This window comes from Nerophis ophidion, linkage group LG11 (genome assembly GCF_033978795.1).
Source record: "Nerophis ophidion isolate RoL-2023_Sa linkage group LG11, RoL_Noph_v1.0, whole genome shotgun sequence".
NCBI lineage: Eukaryota > Metazoa > Chordata > Actinopteri > Syngnathiformes > Syngnathidae > Nerophis > Nerophis ophidion.
The window spans coordinates 51,104,338-51,123,046 of record NC_084621.1 but is presented as its reverse complement, the minus strand read 5'-3'; the positions used below and the strand labels follow the sequence as shown (position 1 = coordinate 51,123,046).

At 39.2% G+C, this 18,709-nt stretch overlaps 1 protein-coding gene across 6 annotated transcripts in view; it reads right to left on the bottom strand.

Annotated features, from left to right (window-relative positions):
- triob (trio Rho guanine nucleotide exchange factor b) overlaps nt 1-18,709 on the bottom strand; it is a 254,419-nt gene that overhangs the window by 127,447 nt on the left and 108,263 nt on the right. For all 6 annotated transcript variants that reach the window (XR_009808860.1, XM_061916203.1, XM_061916204.1 and 3 more), the window contains exon 8: nt 11,384-11,506. Coding sequence is in view for 5 of the 6 variants with exons in the window: in XM_061916203.1 (XP_061772187.1) it covers nt 11,384-11,506 (123 nt within the window). In the remaining variant the exon portion in view is untranslated. The remainder of the gene's footprint in view (nt 1-11,383; nt 11,507-18,709) is intronic.

Sequence of the window (18,709 nt, the reverse complement as noted above, 5' to 3'; positions counted from 1 at the left end):
AGTTTGATGTAATTAAGTTTTATTAAAGTCCATCTAACTTTCAATCTAATCACTCAAGATGTGCCGTGCAAGATTTTGAACATATGTAATATTCATTTTGCAGTACACAATTATGCTCAGGTATGTATTTATAACAAAACAATAGGCAAAAAAAGTCAATACTCCTTCATGCATGTACAGGATTGTCTCAGAAAATTTGAATATTGTGATAAAGTCCTTTATTTTCCGTAATGCAACTATAAACATGAAAATGCCATTACACATCAACTGAAATATTGCAAGCTTTTTATTATTTTAATATTGCTGATTATGGCATACAGCTTAAGAAACTCAAAAATCCTATCTCAAAAAATTTGAATATTTCCTCAGACCAAGTAAAAAAAAAAGATTTATAACAGTAAAACAAAATCAGACATTTGAAAATGTAAATTAATGCACTCAGTACTTGGTTGGGAATCCTTTTGCACGGATTACTGCATCAATACGGCGTGGCATGGAGGCAATCGGCCTGTGGCATTGCTGAGGTGTTATGGATGCCCAGGATGCTTCAATAGCGGCTTTCAGCTCATTTACATTATTGGGTCTGGTGTCTTTCAGCTTCTTGTTCACAATACCCCACACATTCTCTATGGGGTTTAGGTCAGGAGAGTTGGCAGGCCAATCGAGGACAGTAATGCCATGGTCAGTACACCAGTTACTGCTGGTTTTGGCACTTTGAGCAGGTGCCAGATCATGCTGGACAATTAAATCATCATCTCCATAGAGCTTTACAACAGGTGGAAGCATGTACACAGCTGCATCGACTCTGGACTTGATGAAACACAGTGGACCAAAACCAGCAGCTGACATGGCTCCCCAAACTATTACTGACTGAGGGAACTTCCGTTGTCTAGAGTTCAGGAGTGGCTTGACCATGGGAATACGGCTATTGAAGCTGTATCTGCTGAAAAGCTCTATGGAGATGATGATTTCATTTTCCAGTATGATCTGGCACCTGCTCACAGTGCCAAAACCATCAGTAACTGGTGTATTGACCATGGCATTACTGTCCTCCATTGGCCTGCCAACTCCCCTGACCTGAACCTCATAGAGAATTTGTGGGTTATTGTGAAGAAGAAGCTGAAAGACACCAGGCCCAATAATGCAAATGAGCTAAAGGCCGATATTGAAGCATCCTGGGCATCCATAACACCTCAGCAATGCCACAGGCCGATTGCCTCCATGCCACGCCGTATTGATGCAGTAATCCGTGCAAAAAGATTCCCAACCAAGTACTGAGTGCATTGACATTTTCAAATGTTTGATTTTGTTTTGCTGTTATAGATCTTTTTTTTTTTACTTGGCCTGAGGAAATATTCAAATTTTTTGAGATAGGAATTTTGGGTTTTCTTAAGCTGTATGCCATTATCAGCAAAATTAAAATAACAAAAGGCTTGCAATATTTCAGTTGATGTGTAATGAATCCAGAATGTATGGCATTTTCATGTTTTTAGTTGCATTACGGAAAATAAAGGACTTTATCACAATAGTCACAGCGGTCGGTACACAACACAAAAGAAAAGCAGTGCATACTGCATAGAAGAACAACTTTTGTGGATATTAGAAATCCATTCACTTGGGACAAATACTCCCATGTGAATCATTAAAAAACTCATTTGCCCCTCAACTGTCTTTTTCTCTTTAATAGATGGGCTTCAAGCTGTTGTTTGTAGATAGGCACAGATCAACGAACGCTAATTAACAGACTGTGGTAACAACCCGTTATCATTCTATTCAATTACTGCTCCCGGCGCCTATTAGGTTTCTTACTTTGCTTTTCTCCATCACAACGAGAACAGAACATTAACAAAAAGATCAACAACAAAGTGCAACAACAGCCTTTTCTGCAACCAAAATGAGGAGCTTTCAACAAAACTATAAAGCCATTAAGGACTATCAATGTGCTTTCTTTTTAACTTCAAGGTTTGATCTCTGAAATTATGAAAAATGATAAATATACAACACAAATCCACTGTTGGGACAAGTCTTGCCAGTGGGGATCGACTCTGCAGCACTCAGCCCGATGTTGTTAGGCAGCAGTGTGTTTAAAGCTTAAGCTTACATGAGCACTTGAGGAGTCCTACAGCCCTCAACCACACAGCGGTCGGTACACAACACAAAAGAACAGCAGTGCATACTGCAGAGAAGAACTTTAATCCCATCACGCAATTTACAAATCAAACATCCCAGAAGAACCAATCTTATGAACTGCAGTTTGAAGGTATTGCACAGCAGGAAACTTGGAGTAAAAAAAGCACACGCAAAAACATTTAGGAGAAGATCAGGGGAATAGAGTCTCCAGGTTGCAACCATGAAAGCCCATCTGTAGGGCATTATAAATGATATTAAATAATAAAGACCATAGAACACAGCGGGTGATAAAAACTTAATCGAAAACTGACGGATGGAGAGAAGGGTGGGTTTGGGCGAGGGACACGGTATTCTTAATTCAAACCTGATAAGGGCAAAGGTCGCATCGCATCAGGAAATGCGGTAACACAAAAACAACAAAGCGGTCAAAGAGCGTAATCAACTCTACAAAAAAGTTACTTGCTCTGTAACTTAAACATAGACGTTAGAAGACCTGAAGCCAAGACATTCTTGGAAACAAGATAGAGTTAAATAATCAAATCAGGGAATGCCATTCAAGGTAGAGTGATGCATTAGGGACTTGGATTGGGAATAATTCATCACTCGGTTTTGTCCTGAAATGTATCTACTGTACAGTAGTGAAGGGATTCATATGGCCCAATTCTTGGGTGGATCTTGCATGAAAGGAAGGGGTGGGGGATGAGGGGGTTAATCATTATGCAATGCAGTCTGCTGAAAAGGATGGAAAGCAGTACTCTAAATGATGTAGCATCTGGCGCTGTAGTAAAATTTGGAATTGCCACAAAACCCATTTTAAGATATTTAACACACTACTGCCATCTGGCAGCTAAAGCAGTCGCCCCCAATTTATCCGTTTCATGTGTCAAATATACCATGACAAACGTGGCCATATTAATCACCTTCATTTTCTTACATATGGTACTAATAGTATGTTCACAATGCTCATGAAATGTGTTGCAAAATCACAATATTTCCATTGTCCGGGAACATTTCAAGTGAATCATAAGTAATTTCTTAGTTTTGCTCTGTGTGTAAATGGTACCTAGACCATGTTACACAGGTCATTGGTTGGTCACCATCAGTCAAAAATCTTTGTTGATTTACAAAATGCATTTAACCAACCACGGTGTGGCGAAGTTGGGAGAGTGGCGGTGCCAGCAATCTGAGGGTTACTGGTTCAATCCCCACCTTCTACCATCCTAGTCACGTCCGATGTGTCCTTGGGCAAGACACTTCACCCTTGCTCCTGATGGGTCCTAGTTAGCGCCTTGCATGTCAGCTCCCGCCATCAGTGTGTGAATGTGTGTGTGAATGGGTGAACGTGGAAATACTGTCAAAGCGCTTTGGGCTCCTTAAAAAGGGGTAGAAAAGCGCTATACAAGTACAACCATTTACCATTTATTTTAACCATAGCACACTATGAAACATATAATTCAGTACATATTTTGGAGGAATCAACACTTTGTACAAAAAGGAGTTGATTCTTCCTTGGGTGTTGTAAAATATAACTGAAGCTAAATGTTTGATTTTGTTATAAGTATAGATTAAATGTGCAAACGGCTAAAGTTGTTGGCTGCAGGGAGCTAACAAGAATATTTTTCTTATGAATATGGTGAAAATGACTCAGAGCACTCTTTCTAATCCTTAAGACACAGATAGGTAATAGACAGAACCAGCATAGGTACTTTACATAATGAAGATAGTCATATTATAGGAGTGTATGCAGCGCATGACCGTGGTAAACAAATTACAGCAAAGTAAGATTATCAATAATAAATAATGGTAAATGGGTTATATGTGTATAGTGCTTTTTTCTACCTTGAAGGTACTCAAAGCGCTTCGACAATATCTCCACATTCATCCATTCGCACACTGATTGCGGGAGCTGCCATGGAAGGCCCTAACCACGACCCATCAGCAGCAAGGGTGAAGTGTCTAGCTCAAGGACACAATGGACGTGACTAGGATGGCGGAAACTGGGGATTGAACCAGGAACCCTCAAGTTGCTGGTACAGCAACTATACCAACCGAGCCACAGTTCATCTCTACTTAGCACTGCCCGGACAGCTACTGATTAATTAATTGACTAATTAGCGCGCCGGTACTGGTATGCCTCGCGTCTTGTCTTTTGAAATCGTTCCCATCTAAGTCTCACTAATGTGTTGTCGATGAGGCAGACTACCAAACGATGTTCATCTTGATTGTCGCGGTAAAGATACAGTAGTGCCATGTTTAGCCACCAAGTTAGCGTTACTTTAATACAGAAACAGAAGTCCTACTTAGTGAATTAGCCATTGCCACAACATAATTTATACCCCTAATTCATGATAAAAAAAACAGAATATGTTTTTAAAATACTGTCTTTTTAAATATGTGTTGTAGTAGAGCCGTAATATTTGAAGCATGATGTTGTGAGGAACAACTGCATTAAGAAAAGTGGACTGTCAGGCTTGCCCCTGACAGTTTGTTTGTGTTTTAGTTTTTCCTGTGTGTGTGTGTGTAGTATTTCCTGTCTTTAGTTCCTGTCAGCGCTCTTATTTTGTCTGTTTCCTGTCTTTCTCCCTGAGTGCTGTGTCCCCTCAGCTGCGGCTGATTGGTACATGGCCACACCTGGTGTCAATCGGCCCACTCCTATTTAGACCTGTCTTCCCATCCAGTGAGTGCTGGATTATTGTCGTAGTCTGCGCCATAGTCAATAACCTTTTTCTTTTTCTCAAATTTTTGTTGTGAGCAATTCATCCTTTGCTGTTGCCATTTCTAATACAAAGTAGCCTACGACTAACATGCTGTATCTATCAGTAGACTCGCTATGCACATCATGAAGAGACGGTAAGAAAGTAACTTGAAAATGGTCTGTAATACATAATCTATACAACATTATGACCAAAGAACCACAATTACATGTCATGTAGACAGAAAAAAAAACATATTATGACCCCATTATTGCGCCTTATAATCCGGTTCACTTTTCGTATTAATATAGACCTGAATAAACCCGCTCGTCGGCGGTGTGCCTTATAATCCGGTGCGAAAAATACGGTATTATCTTTTGCATACCGATAAATTGCTTTGTTTAATAGGTAAACCAATGAATTTCTTCCTCTTAAATATTTTAAAAAGCGTTTCCAGGTTCAACAAAATCGAGCCATTATTACATATTCAGATGCATTAACTAATCATGATTGTTGTACGCCAAACTGAAAGAAATACCAACCATTACAACCAGTCATGTTGTTGTTGTTTTGCCCAAGTTTAAATATGAACAAACGTAATCACACTTGCCCACTCATTGTTCTTTCAGCCAGTGTTTCCATTCAATCATGTAGGCAACAGGAAAGGGAAACGTGGCTTCCTGTAAAAGAATGGGTGGAGAGTAGTCGTGTTCATTTTGTACAAGCCTGTGTATGTTTGGTTCATGTATGAGCAAGCTCATACTGAGACTCACACTTTCTTTTAAACTACTGTTGCCGTAGGAGTCAATGGTTCACTTTGACTCATAGTGTTGACATAATTTGAGGCCCTCTGGCTGACATTGCTTACTGAGTTTGGTACTTTAGTTAGCGCGAGGATCTCTATCGGCACTTCACAAGTCCTGTCCCACCCTCTCACACAAACAGGCCACATCACCGGCAACACAAACTAGATCCCGAATAGGCACACGGCTCTTGTATGAGCTGGAGCAATACAATGCACACATATTTTACATATTAAAAAGTTAAAGTACCAATGATTGTCACACACACACACTAGGTGTGGCGAGATTATCTTCTGCATTTGACCCATCCCCCTCACACCCTGGGAGGTGAGGGGAGCAGTGAGCAGCAGCGGTGGCCGCGCCCCGGAATATTTGTTGTTGATTTAATCCACAATTCCAACCCCTTGATGCTGAGTGGCAAGCAGGGATGTAATGGGTCCCAATTTTTTTTAATCGTTTTTAGTAAGACTCAGCAAGGGTTTGAACTCATGACCTACCAATGTCAAGGCGGACACTCTAACCACTAAAACAATTAATCAAAGCTACAAAATACGAACCAATGTTTTTTAATCAAATTAATAAATTTAATTGATGGATCATTGCAGCCCTAGCCATCAACAGCTGTGCGTTTAAAATGGAGATGAACTGTTTTGATGAACTTCATTTTCGACATCAACAAAACCTAACTTCAAATCAAATCCATTCAAACTTTAATTATATAGCACTTTTCATACACAGGCAAGTGGCAAAGTGCTGTACAAAAATCAAAAAAAAGAAATAAGAGAAAAAAAAACACTAATGCGCACGCACGCACGCACGCACGCACGCACACACACACACACACACACACACACACACACACACACACACACAAACACACACCAACACATACACACGCACACAGATCACTATTGACAAAGGCAAAACAAAACATGGAATGACAATGAGGAGTTGAGGAAAATTGAGCAGATATCGTTAAAAACAGTACCAGAGAGGCCTACTAGGTGTCGAAGTCTATTTAACAAAATGTGATGGTTTACTATATCAAAAGCAGTGCTTAGATCCGGACTATAATTGATAGCTGTGGTCTCACACAAATGATAAATGAACCCATGCATCGCAACGGTAATAAGATAGCCCTAGTCCTTGTCCGGGGTGTCACCACCTGCAATGTTATGATACTCCCGTACACTATAATAATGTCTGAATATTACCTTACAAATTTTGAAGTTCTGACTCATTGTCAACAAGCTACTAATAACCAATGCTTTAGCAGCTGTAACATTAATGCTGTCACAACTACGACTTTTGCTGGCCTACTGCCTTTGGTAATGGCCACCATTCCCAAATTATGTGGGCTCTATCGATAACCTCACTAACAACTTTAACGATGAAGCACGAAAAAAGGCAAGATTGTTTTATAAATATCTCCACAATGTCTTCACAGTTTAATTTTAAATTTTCGGGACTTATGCAGATCTCAAATACACAACAGGAGGTACAAGTAAGTAAGAAAAGTTGATTTAGCATAATAGGACCTGCTTTAAAGCAAAGTGAAATGGACAAAACACAATGAGTACAGCCTGTGTTTTTATCTTTGCAAATACATACACATAGGGCATGGTTTACCAAGATCCAAACACCACGCGGTAAACAGTGTGCACAATCTATCAAACAGTGTGCACTATTAGTGGGCGTGCGATTTACTAAAACTGCGTGTAAAATTGTAAAGTGGTGGAGACAGCCTTATTTAAATGTGGATTTTGTGTGTACTGTACGGGGCATCACCACGGAGAGTCTCCCTTACTGCACATTCATGTTACCATGCTCAGTTTCATTTCCGTTTTGCAGCAGACATTTACCACTTGTATAGGAATTTTAGAAGCAGTCGTGCAGTGCATCTTTATTGACACCACTTTTTTTTTTTTCCATTGAAAGCTCAATTCGCAAAAAATGCATGATTCAATAATTATTTGTATATAAAATAAATGTTTTACTAATACATATAAACAAACCTCATTAAAAAAAATACCAAAGGACACTGAAATACAACAATTAAATTAGTTTGAATCAGTCCTTTAAAGGTCTACTGAAACCAACTACTACCGACCACGCAGTCTGATAGTTTATATATCAATGATGAAATATTAACATTGCAACACATGCCAATACGGCCGGTTTATTTTACTAAATTTAAATTTTAAATTTCCCGCGGAGTTTCTTGTTGAAAACGTCGCGGAATGATGACGCGTGACGTCACGGACTGTCAGGAAATATTAGCGCAGCACTATTTGCAACTAAAAGTCGTCTCTTTTCATTTGCGCAATTAAACAGTATTCTGGACATCCGTGTTACTGAATCTTTTGCAATTTGTTCAATTAATAATGGAGAAGTCAATGTAAAAAGATGGAGTTGGGAAGCTTTAGCCTTTAGCCACACAAAATTCCTTGTTTAAAATTCCCGGAGGTGAAGCTTTACTATGGATCAGAGCGGTCAAGTGAACATGGTTCCCGACCACTTGTCAACCGGCAGGTTTCGCTGAGAAAATTGTGTTAAAAAGTCGCCTCTTACCGGAGATCTGTGGAGTTTGCGCCGTCCTTGTATCTGCCGTGACTTCCCTCAGACACTGGCCTCAAGACACCCATGGACACACCCCTCTGACTATCAGGTACTATTTAATCTCACTAAAACACTAGCAACACAATAGAAAGATAAGGGATTTCCCAGAATTATCCGAGTAAATCTGTCTAAAAACATCTAAATCCGTCCCAATTCAATCACCTTTTTTTTTTTTTACTTTATTTAAAAAAAAAAAAATTCTAGTCCTTCGCTATCAATATCATCATCCACAAATGTTTCATCCTCGCTCAAATTAATGGGGAAATTGTCGTTTTCTCGGTCCGAATAGCTCTTGCTGCTGGAGGCTCCCATTAAAAACAATGTGAAGACGTGAGGAGCCCTCACCCTTGTGACGCCATCGTCTGCGACTTCCAGTAAAGGCAAGGCTTTTTTATCAGCACCAAAAAATGTGAACTTTATCGTCGATGTTCTCTACTAAATCCTTTCAGCAAAAATATGGCAATATCGCGAAATGATCAAGTGTGACACATAGAATGGACCTGCTTTTCCCGTTTAAATAAAAAACATCTCATTTCAGTAGGCCTTTAAGTTTTCTAGCAGATATTATATAATAAAATGATATAGACAATATGTCTAACATTTTTTTTATTTCTGACCATCCAAACATGTCGACACAGATATAAGACGGAGGATTCTCGTCTGTCCATCATCTGTTTGTGCAGCGTGTGCTTTGATCCTGCAACTGTGTGTGGAACTGTCAATTTGCATGTCCTTCTGCGGTGCTAAATAAAACGCGAAATAGTGCTCGCAGAATGGTGATTAGTGTTGATGAACCACGTTGTATGCGTTAAATAATTATATTCGCATCTTCTCCTTTTTGATGATCAGAAAAATGGATTGTACGTCTTATTCTGCTCACCTAACAGACACAATCCACTTTGCACACGTTTAGTAAATCTGTTTAAGTACACACAAACCCTTAGTAAATCAGGCAATCTTATCTGGTTTTGATGGTGAGAAGAGGTGCCAGGAACAAAACAAAGCAAGAGTAGACAAATGTGTGTGTGTGTCCAAAACATACGCTTAGGTAACTTTTGGTTTCATTCGCCAACACCCAAATAACTAAGCCATGGACGGGAGGCAAAGGAGGACAAAAGCACATGAGCAAAAGGAAAATCGAGTGAGATTGTAGGGCATGGACTTTTCCCAAGCTCTGGGATTGCTACTGTTCGTACCTACTCCATTTGTAAAATAAATTGGTAATCTTCAAATTTTGTTTTCTTGCCTTATTTAGATAATGAATTAGAGCAAAACAACCTTGGACGATGTCACCCTTTAAAGGGGAGATTGGAACATTGCCGTGTTGTAGTGGCCGGGTGACGACCATCGCAATGACGATTGGAGGATCTGCCGGGCTACTGTTAAGTACTGTGAGGACAATGACTCTTACTCTTCATTTTAATTGTATTCAATAATTAGATCTAACCCACTCATAATTTAACAGGATAAACCTTGTCATATGGTAAATGGGTTATACTTGTATAGCGCTTTTCTACCTTCAAGGTACTTAAAGCGCTTTAACATGAATTGATTAACGTGGACCCCGACTTAAACAAGTTGAAAAACTTATTCGGGTGTTACCATTTAGTGGTCAATTGTACGGAATATGTACTGAACTGTGCAATCTACTAATAAAAGTATCAATCAATCAATCAATCAACACTATTTCCACATTCACTCATTCACACGCACATTTACACACTGATGGCGGGAGCTGCCATGCAAGGCCCTAACCACGACCCATCAGGAGCAAGGGCAAAGTGTCTTGCTCAAGGACACAACGAACGTGACAAGGTTGGTCAAACCAGGAACCTTCAGGCTGCCGGCAGGGCCACTCTCCCAACCACGCCACGCCAAAACATTGTTAGTCACAAAGATTATTTTAAAGCTGATCAGAAAATATTGCATGTAATAAATATCAAATATACTGCAAAATAATTTATGTAAATGTATTTACATACAATCATGCAGTGCTAAAAAATACACTCTGACTAAATTAAATATAAATACTTATAAGATATATGTTTCCTAAATAAACTGTGAATAACATGTACGTGCAGATGAAAATAAAACGTTACCACTTTAGACATAATTTTTGCACTGAACATATTTCTCGATGAGTTTAGCTCTAGACTTCTTCTGTTTGTTTAAGGTGGGTATTACTGCCAAAAGTGTATTACAACTAAGTACCGCTGCGGCCTATGCAGACCACATCTGAGAAAGATGTTTTTTTTGTCGGCCCTATGGTTAAAAAACTGCTGTAATCAACGGTAAGACACACTCAAGGCTATTGCATTGGGTGAAACGAGTGTAATGGTGACATATGGGTGTTTTTACAGGGCTTTAATAAACTATTTAGAAGGTTGTGTGTCATGTTTTTTGTGCTTTACAAAACTATTTGCTGTATTAATAATAATCCTAATTCCAAGAGATGTGTTTATGTCCAGTACCAGTTAACCACAATAAACGATGGACGACTGTATTAGTATTTGTATTTAACGTCTGAAAAATTATTTTTGAGGTTTTTTTTACAGGTAAAATGATATAACACTAAGCTTATTGTGAAATGATTGACTTATTGATTTATTAATTGAGCGCAGACCTACTTTTTGTAATTGAATTTATCATTGATTTTACAAACTGTGTTTGCTATGAGGGATTGCATTATGCTCTAAAATTTTAGTTGTGAGCAAGTACAGCAAAACACTGTTAGACCTCAAGGTCAATAGAGTATAATGTCCTCAACTACACTTATTAGTTGGGAGAGCTACAGAAAGGAGGGCAGCAGAGGGCAACACACAGCTCGGGAGGGGCAGGCAGGCAATATGGGTCAATTATGGGGATGTTTCTGTAATAAGACATGACAGAGCGAGGTGGAGTGGCAAACAGCTGAATAATAGGACAGACATGGTGCAAAGTCACATCGTAAGAGAGGGGAATGTTTAGGAGAAAGACTGGGAAGAGGAAGGTGTGTGTGAGAAGAGAAGTGTTACTGGTCACTGTGAATGACAATAATGATGATAGCACGCGATTGTAGCTCTTGGTGGGTGTGTGTGCGTGTGTGTCGGGGCTCGTGTGTGTGCATGAAGATTTCTCACAACAGAGGCAGCATCTTACCATGCAGTTCATTGCAAAGTGGTTGTGCTGGGTCTGCAGCTCCACAGTATGCTGGTGGTTCCCTCCAATCTCTGTGTAACTGGTAAGGAAAAGCCCCTTGTTGTGCATGATCCAGTCGAACATCTACACAAAGAAAAGAGAATTGTTAAACACAACGCACCAAAATATATGTGTCTTCTATCCGGTGCTAAGTGGTGAAAAACGTTTAATGTTTTATGGTTAATGGAAGAGTTTAGTTCAGTGCAAACAATGGCATCAAGGAAACAAACTACACGAGCAAGTACACCTGCACAATACAATTAAAACAAAGGCCAGGGAATATACATTTTCATACCAGGTGCTGTACCTTGTTCCTCTCCTCCAGGGAACCCAAGTATATTCATAGCATTTTGTTTTACAGTAAGTACTGTTTTAGATAAAGCTCAATTAACTGACATAGTAAAACAAAACCATACACTTCAAAAGTATGGCATTGTGATAAACTACCATTTGTGTTGTGGTAGCAGACAAAATATGTTGAAGGAAAATTAAAATGAATGTGCCCAAACTTATTCTTTTTTTTTTTTTTTTCTACATTCTCTTCAGCAAACAAACTATTTGGTCACATGGGTATAAGTTAACTAGTTGTAAGATTTCAAGCTCTGTAAAAAGTACACACCTAAAATCTAATGAGAGTAATCCCACGTATATCACTGTTAATTGGTTCCAGGCTGGAGTGTAGTAAAACATGTTTTCGTGAAGTAAGAATTATTCATCAAAAGTCAAATACTATAGCTACAGCACAAAAAAACAGTTCGTGACCTTGTAAATAAGTTTTTTTTTATCCATATTAAAGCCCTTTAGACATGAACACTCATTAATCACCTACCTGTACACTACTTAAATTCAGTATATTAATGCTGTCATTGCTTTTTTTTTTTTGTTCTATGCTTTTTAACCTGTAAAGCACTTTGGTTCAATTTAAAAATCGTTGTAAATGTGCTATATAAATAAAGTTGCCTTGCCTTAAGGCCGGGCCAATCAGTGACCACATTACTAAACCGCACGTTCTAATTTGTTCAATTCAAGAGGCCAATTACTGTAGTACTTAAGTTTTTATGCGTGTAAATGTTTAATTTAGGCCAAAAATACTAAGATAATGCTTAAAAAAACAGTTGCTAACGTCAAAGCGCGATGTGGCAACTAGTTGTTACGAAACTTAGAAGACATTAGTTGTGCATTTCAGTTTGTTACTCATTCTTAAAGGTTTAAACTGCATCTATTGGCCTAATTTACAAAAATATGATTGATACACCAAATGACTAGAATGTTTTCTTACTTGCACAAACAGTAGATTTGAAAGAGAAGGAAACTGCCAACATTGAAGGACAATGTAGCAAGGGACAACTGTACAGTACAAATCAATTTGTACACTTAAATGAAAGTATCCATTCAAACAATGAAGAACTGAATGTTAATAATGTATATCCAAAAATAACTGTAGTGAAGGTATTCATTAAAAACCTATTTTATTATTGTTTATTATTATCAGTTCGAAACTGTGTGTAACAACACTGGATAATACTGAGAGAAGTTTTGAATACGAGAAGATCTATCAAGGCTGAAACTCTTCAGTTTTGTGTCCATGTATTTTGTACGTCGAGAACGGATGTGGTAACTGGCAGTTAAGCAGAAAGGGCTGTAAAAAAGAAGGTGGTCACGCTGCAGCTCCGTCCTACGTATGCTTGTCAAGTTGTCATCATATACGGACTGTCAAAAATAAAATGGTTAGACGTATCGTCTATTCAGCAAAATAATTTTATATTTTTTTAGCTGATGGATGACTTATGGGGCTGATTAAAAATCTGCTGTATGAAAAAAACCATCCTGCAATATGTATTTTCTTGCTTATGGAACATTTCAGCAGCGTACTCGCAGTTATAACGAGCTTCTTCCATTAGCGCATACTCAAAAGAAGTGGGTTTGATTGTAGATAGCACTGCAGGGCTCCTGTTAAACTGCCCGGATAAAAACAAAACAAAACAGGTAGGACATGATAACAGGTAAATGAGTGTCTCCATGGTGAAAGCCGCGTAGTACACGCAACAACATAATTTAAATACTGCAGTCTATACCAGTTGAAAATTGTACCCCATGCCTTAGTAGATCTATCGCAATATGCCCACGAATATACATACTGTAGTTGCACACGCTTTTTAACGCTTGGTATTTGCATCATACAGTAGGCTACGTTCACACTGCAGGGTAGAATATCCCATTAATATTTTTTTGTCAAATCCGATCATTTAGTGGCCATACGCATTACAAAAAAATTGACGTCATGACGTTGCACACATTGCAGTGTCCACGGATGTTAACATGGCTTCAACTCTAGTTGGTCTCAGTACTGCCGCGTTTGTGGCAATTTCAAGGATTTTGTGCAAGGTCAAGGTCAACATTTTCTGAACCAAATTACTGTATGTAGAAGATTAAGAAAGAAGAGGACAAGTATTTTGGCTCTGGCAGTTTTGTGGGATAAAATGCTTCCATGTCTGTAGGCGAGCAGTCAATGACAGGAGCGGGGGAACTTTCACGTGAGTTGTGAAAACATACTATTTTCACATGTCAAGTATTTATTTTGTAACCTTCTATTTTGGTGAATAATTATGACACTAATCGCTTGTTGGTCGGATGAATGCGACCTGAGTGCGGGAGCGTTCACATTAGGGACCCATCGCATATACTGGAAAACAGATTTATATGCACATACAAAATTCGGAATTGCACTGTTCACACTGACATGAAAACTTTCTTATTCCCTTTTGGGATCGCGGGGGGCGCCGGCGCCTATCTCAGCTACAATCGGGCGGAAGGCGGGGTACACCCTGGACAAGTCGCCAACTCATCGCAGGGCCAACACAGATAGACGGACAACATTCTCACTCACATTCAGACACTAGGGCCAATTTAATGTTGCCAATAAACCTATCCCCAGGTGCATGTCTTTGGAAGTGGGAGGAAGCCAGAGTACCCGGAGGGAACCCACGCACTCACGGGGAGAACATGCAAACTCCACACAGAAAGATCCCGAGCCTGGGATTGAACCCAGGACTGCAGGACCTTCGTATTGTGAGGCAGACGCACTAACCCCTCTGCCACCGTGAAGCCCTGTCATCATTTTCTGATTTATTCAATTGTATAACAGTGCAAAATATTGCTCATTTGTAGTGGTCTTTCTTGAACTATTTGGAAAAAAATATATAAAAATAACTGAAAAGTTGTTGAAAAATAAACAAGTGATTCAATTATAAATAAAGATTTCTACACATAGAAGTAATCATCAACTTAAAGGGCCCTCTTTGTAATAGAGATCTGGATTCATGATCAATATTTATGAAACATGTCCACGAAAAATCTAGCTTTCAATACTGAATATTGCATTGTTGCATTTTTTTTTCACAGCTTATGAACTTACATTCATATTTTCTAGAAGTAATATTCAATGAATATATTTATGAAGGATTTTTGAATTGTTGCTATTTTGAGAACCACTGCCTTAGATGATCAGACCTATTATCTCTGGGTTATGTAAGGTCGTTGTCGTCTCAGTAGGCTTCAACAGTTTGTGCTCATTGACTTAGATTGGTCAGATCTTGTCCAGTCCATACAATAATTTTAACCAACACAACGTCCTAGTATACCCTGAGACAGAGACTGGTGCATCCTAAAGACCAGACACCCCACACCCACAAAAACAATCTAGTGTATGCTATCCAGCGAATGATGAATGCAATGATTCATACACGGTTAGAGATAGGGTGAGAAGCTCTGCCATCCGGGAGGAACTCAAAGTAAAGCCGCTGCTCCGCCACATCGAGAGGAGCCAGATGAGGTGGTTCGGGCATCTGGTCAGGATGCCACCCGAACGCCTCCCTAGGGAGGTGTTTAGGGCACGTCCAACCGGTAGGAGGCCACGGGGAAGACCCAGGACACGTTGGGAAGACTATGTCTCCCGGCTGGCCTGGGAACGCCTCGGGATCCCCCGGGAAGAGCTAGACGAAGTGGCTGGGGAGAGGGAAGTCTGGGTTTCCCTGCTTAGGCTGTTGCCCCCGCGACCCGACCTCGGATAAGCGGAAGATGATGGATGGATGATTCATACATTGGGGAAACAAAACAACCACTAAGCCGACACATGGCACAGCATAGGCGGGCAAACTTTTCAGGCCAAGACTCAGCTGTCTACCTGCACCTCTTTGAGAGCAACAATGTACATATTCTGGACATGGAGGACGGATGGTAGGAAAGAGGAGTGCGGGAAGCCTTCCATGTCAAGGTTGATAAACCATCCCTGAACAGAAGAGTTGGTCTGCGACACCACACGTATGCCACATACAACATTGTCCTTTCAACCAATCCTAAAATACTCTACAATTTAGACTCCAACAAATAATAGGAATTAGAAACATTCTGGTCAAATAAGGTGACCAACAGGTGACCATAATGCCACTTGTGTCATGTGTTTACAACTGAATGGAATTGTTACGTGGGGGATTCCGACTATTTTGGACAGGTTGTAGTCAATCCATAACGGTCGTTCAACCACACAATACCTCGATGCTAATGAGGGGAACTTCCACTTCCACGACTTTGACATCAAAACAGTTGCTTTTCTCACTACGATAGGGCAAAACCATCATTGCCCAGGCACACCTCCTGGTTTTTGGACAACAAATATTTGGGGTTTTGGCACTAACCGTTTACACTAGATCTGACCAATCTAAGTCAAACTGAAGAAGCCTACTCGAATGAGCAGCGAAACGTCTTCAAAGACAAACCAAGCAGTCCAGTTGCGAACGATTGAGCGCCTTGAGACTTTTATGTAAATGTGCATATAGAAGTTGAGAGTATCTTATCTATTGTACACACTTTAATTTTAATTGAATCAATCCATGATTATTTTTATGATGTTTTATTTTTATTCATGATTTTTTTCGCCTTCTTTTGGTTTATTGTTGTTGTTGTAATTGTTTGCATCTGTAAAGTACATTAAATTATCTTTCATACGAATTGTGCTCTATAAATAAACTTGCCCTTACTTATATTTGTAACCTTATTCCAAATACCACAATCATTGTCAAATGCTGTCATTCAAAATCAAGCATATTATTTATTGCATCCACTTAGATCCGTTTTCCACAATTGCAGGTGTCCCTAATGTTGTGGCATTTGAGTGTATACAGTATGTATAGACATTAAGCTTTCATCTTAGCAGCCGTGTCAGTGGCTCCTCCATGTTGACATGCTTGGAGTATGGTAAGGTGTGTTTAATTACAGCCCTGAGCTTTTCCACAGCAGGCTTCTGCAAATCGCCTCCAGCTCTGCACAGGTTTTATAGCTACATTCATTAGCTGCACACATGCCCCTCACGCTCTAGTGGAACACTGATGACAAACATGCATTCACTCATATGCACATTTTCATTTCTCAATGCACACTGGTAGTATATGATCAAAGAAAGTTAAAGAAAAACAGTATTGCATGTCAGCCTACGTCTGCACTGTTAATGCATATTATCTGTTATGTTTTGTTCTACTTTATACATTTGCTGCTTTGCAATATATCCAGCATGTTTGCAGGACCCCTGCAGTAACATTACATTACTTTATTGCATTAGGCAGGTCAAAGTCAACTTGACTGTTCTGATACACATAGGGTGTGATTTACTAAGATCCTAACATCACGTGCTAAACAGCGTGTGCAATCTATAAAATAGCGTGTACTTTTAGTGGGCGTGTTGCACGTGACCTACTAACACTGATTGTGCAATTGTACAGTGGTGCACACCTCCTTTATAAAGTGTAACTGCACTTTTTTGGGAATGTTGCCTATCATTCACAATCGTTATGAAAGACATAACGACGGACAGATTTTAAAAAAACAACATTCAAAATGTTAAATAAACGTAAATATAAGTGCACTTACAGCAAAGCCAATGGGAGCTGCATTATTCCACCCATAAAATCCGATAAATAGCCATTCAAAAAGTGGCAACAATACTCCAATTATGTTTTGTGACTTGAATATTAACCAAGTATTAGTGACATTGTTATTATAATCGCTACATATCGACGACGTGATCATTTCCATTTTTATATGTTTATATCATCGACTGATCAGATGCTTCCTTGTTGGCTGTAAATTTATTGTTGATCATAAATCATGACTCTCACCTGAAAAGTAGATGGTTGAGGCTACAATCTGATAAATTGGGACACTTTGACAGCCATGTAGGACTTGGAATTGGCAAAGACGACACGAAAGGACACTTGGTACCCCCCGCCCCCTTTTTCTTTGCGAGGATTATGAGTAATTTTTCATCTAAAAAGGGAATATATCAACATCCCAGCAGTCGGCATCCTAATTTTTTATAAATTAGACTAATATTAAATGATACTCTAAATGTGTTTGTTACTACATTACATTTATACTTATGTCATGTATATAAAACCCTAATGGAGGTGGGGTTTTTTTAGGGGTTGTATAGGCAGAAGTGAACAGCTCCCATAGGCGCTCCATTGTATGCGGGCTTTTGATTATGTATTTTACATTTAAAAGACATTTTTTTAAAATCCATTCGTAGTCATGTCTTTCATAATGGTTGATAGATAGTACTTTATTTATTCCGTCAGGAGAGTTCCTTCAGGAAAATTACAATTTTCAGCACAATCCCATTCAAGATCAGACAAACATTACAGGGAGACAGAACAGGATCGCTGACGGGTCTGCCGGCTTCCAGCGCCCCTTACAAAAAAGATGACATACAGGTAAACAAGGGGTTGTGAACGATAGGCAAAATTCCAAATAAAGTGCATTTACCCTTAAATGAGGATTTTGCGTGTACATACGAAGCATCACCACAGAGACACTCTCATTTACCACACATCATGTTATCATGCTCCTACCTGTGGTGTTTTGCTATGTGTTCAAACAAGCAGAAGATATCTACCACTCTTGGGTATGGGCATTTTAGAAGCAGCCCACAGTGCAACCAACCACTTTAAATTTGTTTATTACCGCCAAAGATGCGTTCATCGGCGAAAGGCTGCACTTACTCCGCTCAGAACACAAAAAAAGCCATACTTATAGAAGTATTTTTCATATGAGATATATTTTAATAATATATATTTTATGTGAAAAAAAAATGTCATTAAAAACTACCAAAGGACACCAAAACGCATCAATTAAATCTGTTTTAATCAGCCGCTTAAAGCCTCTAGCAGATATAAAATTATAAAACGATGTTGCTGAATAGACGATATATTTAATATTTTTAGTTAAAATGGTGAT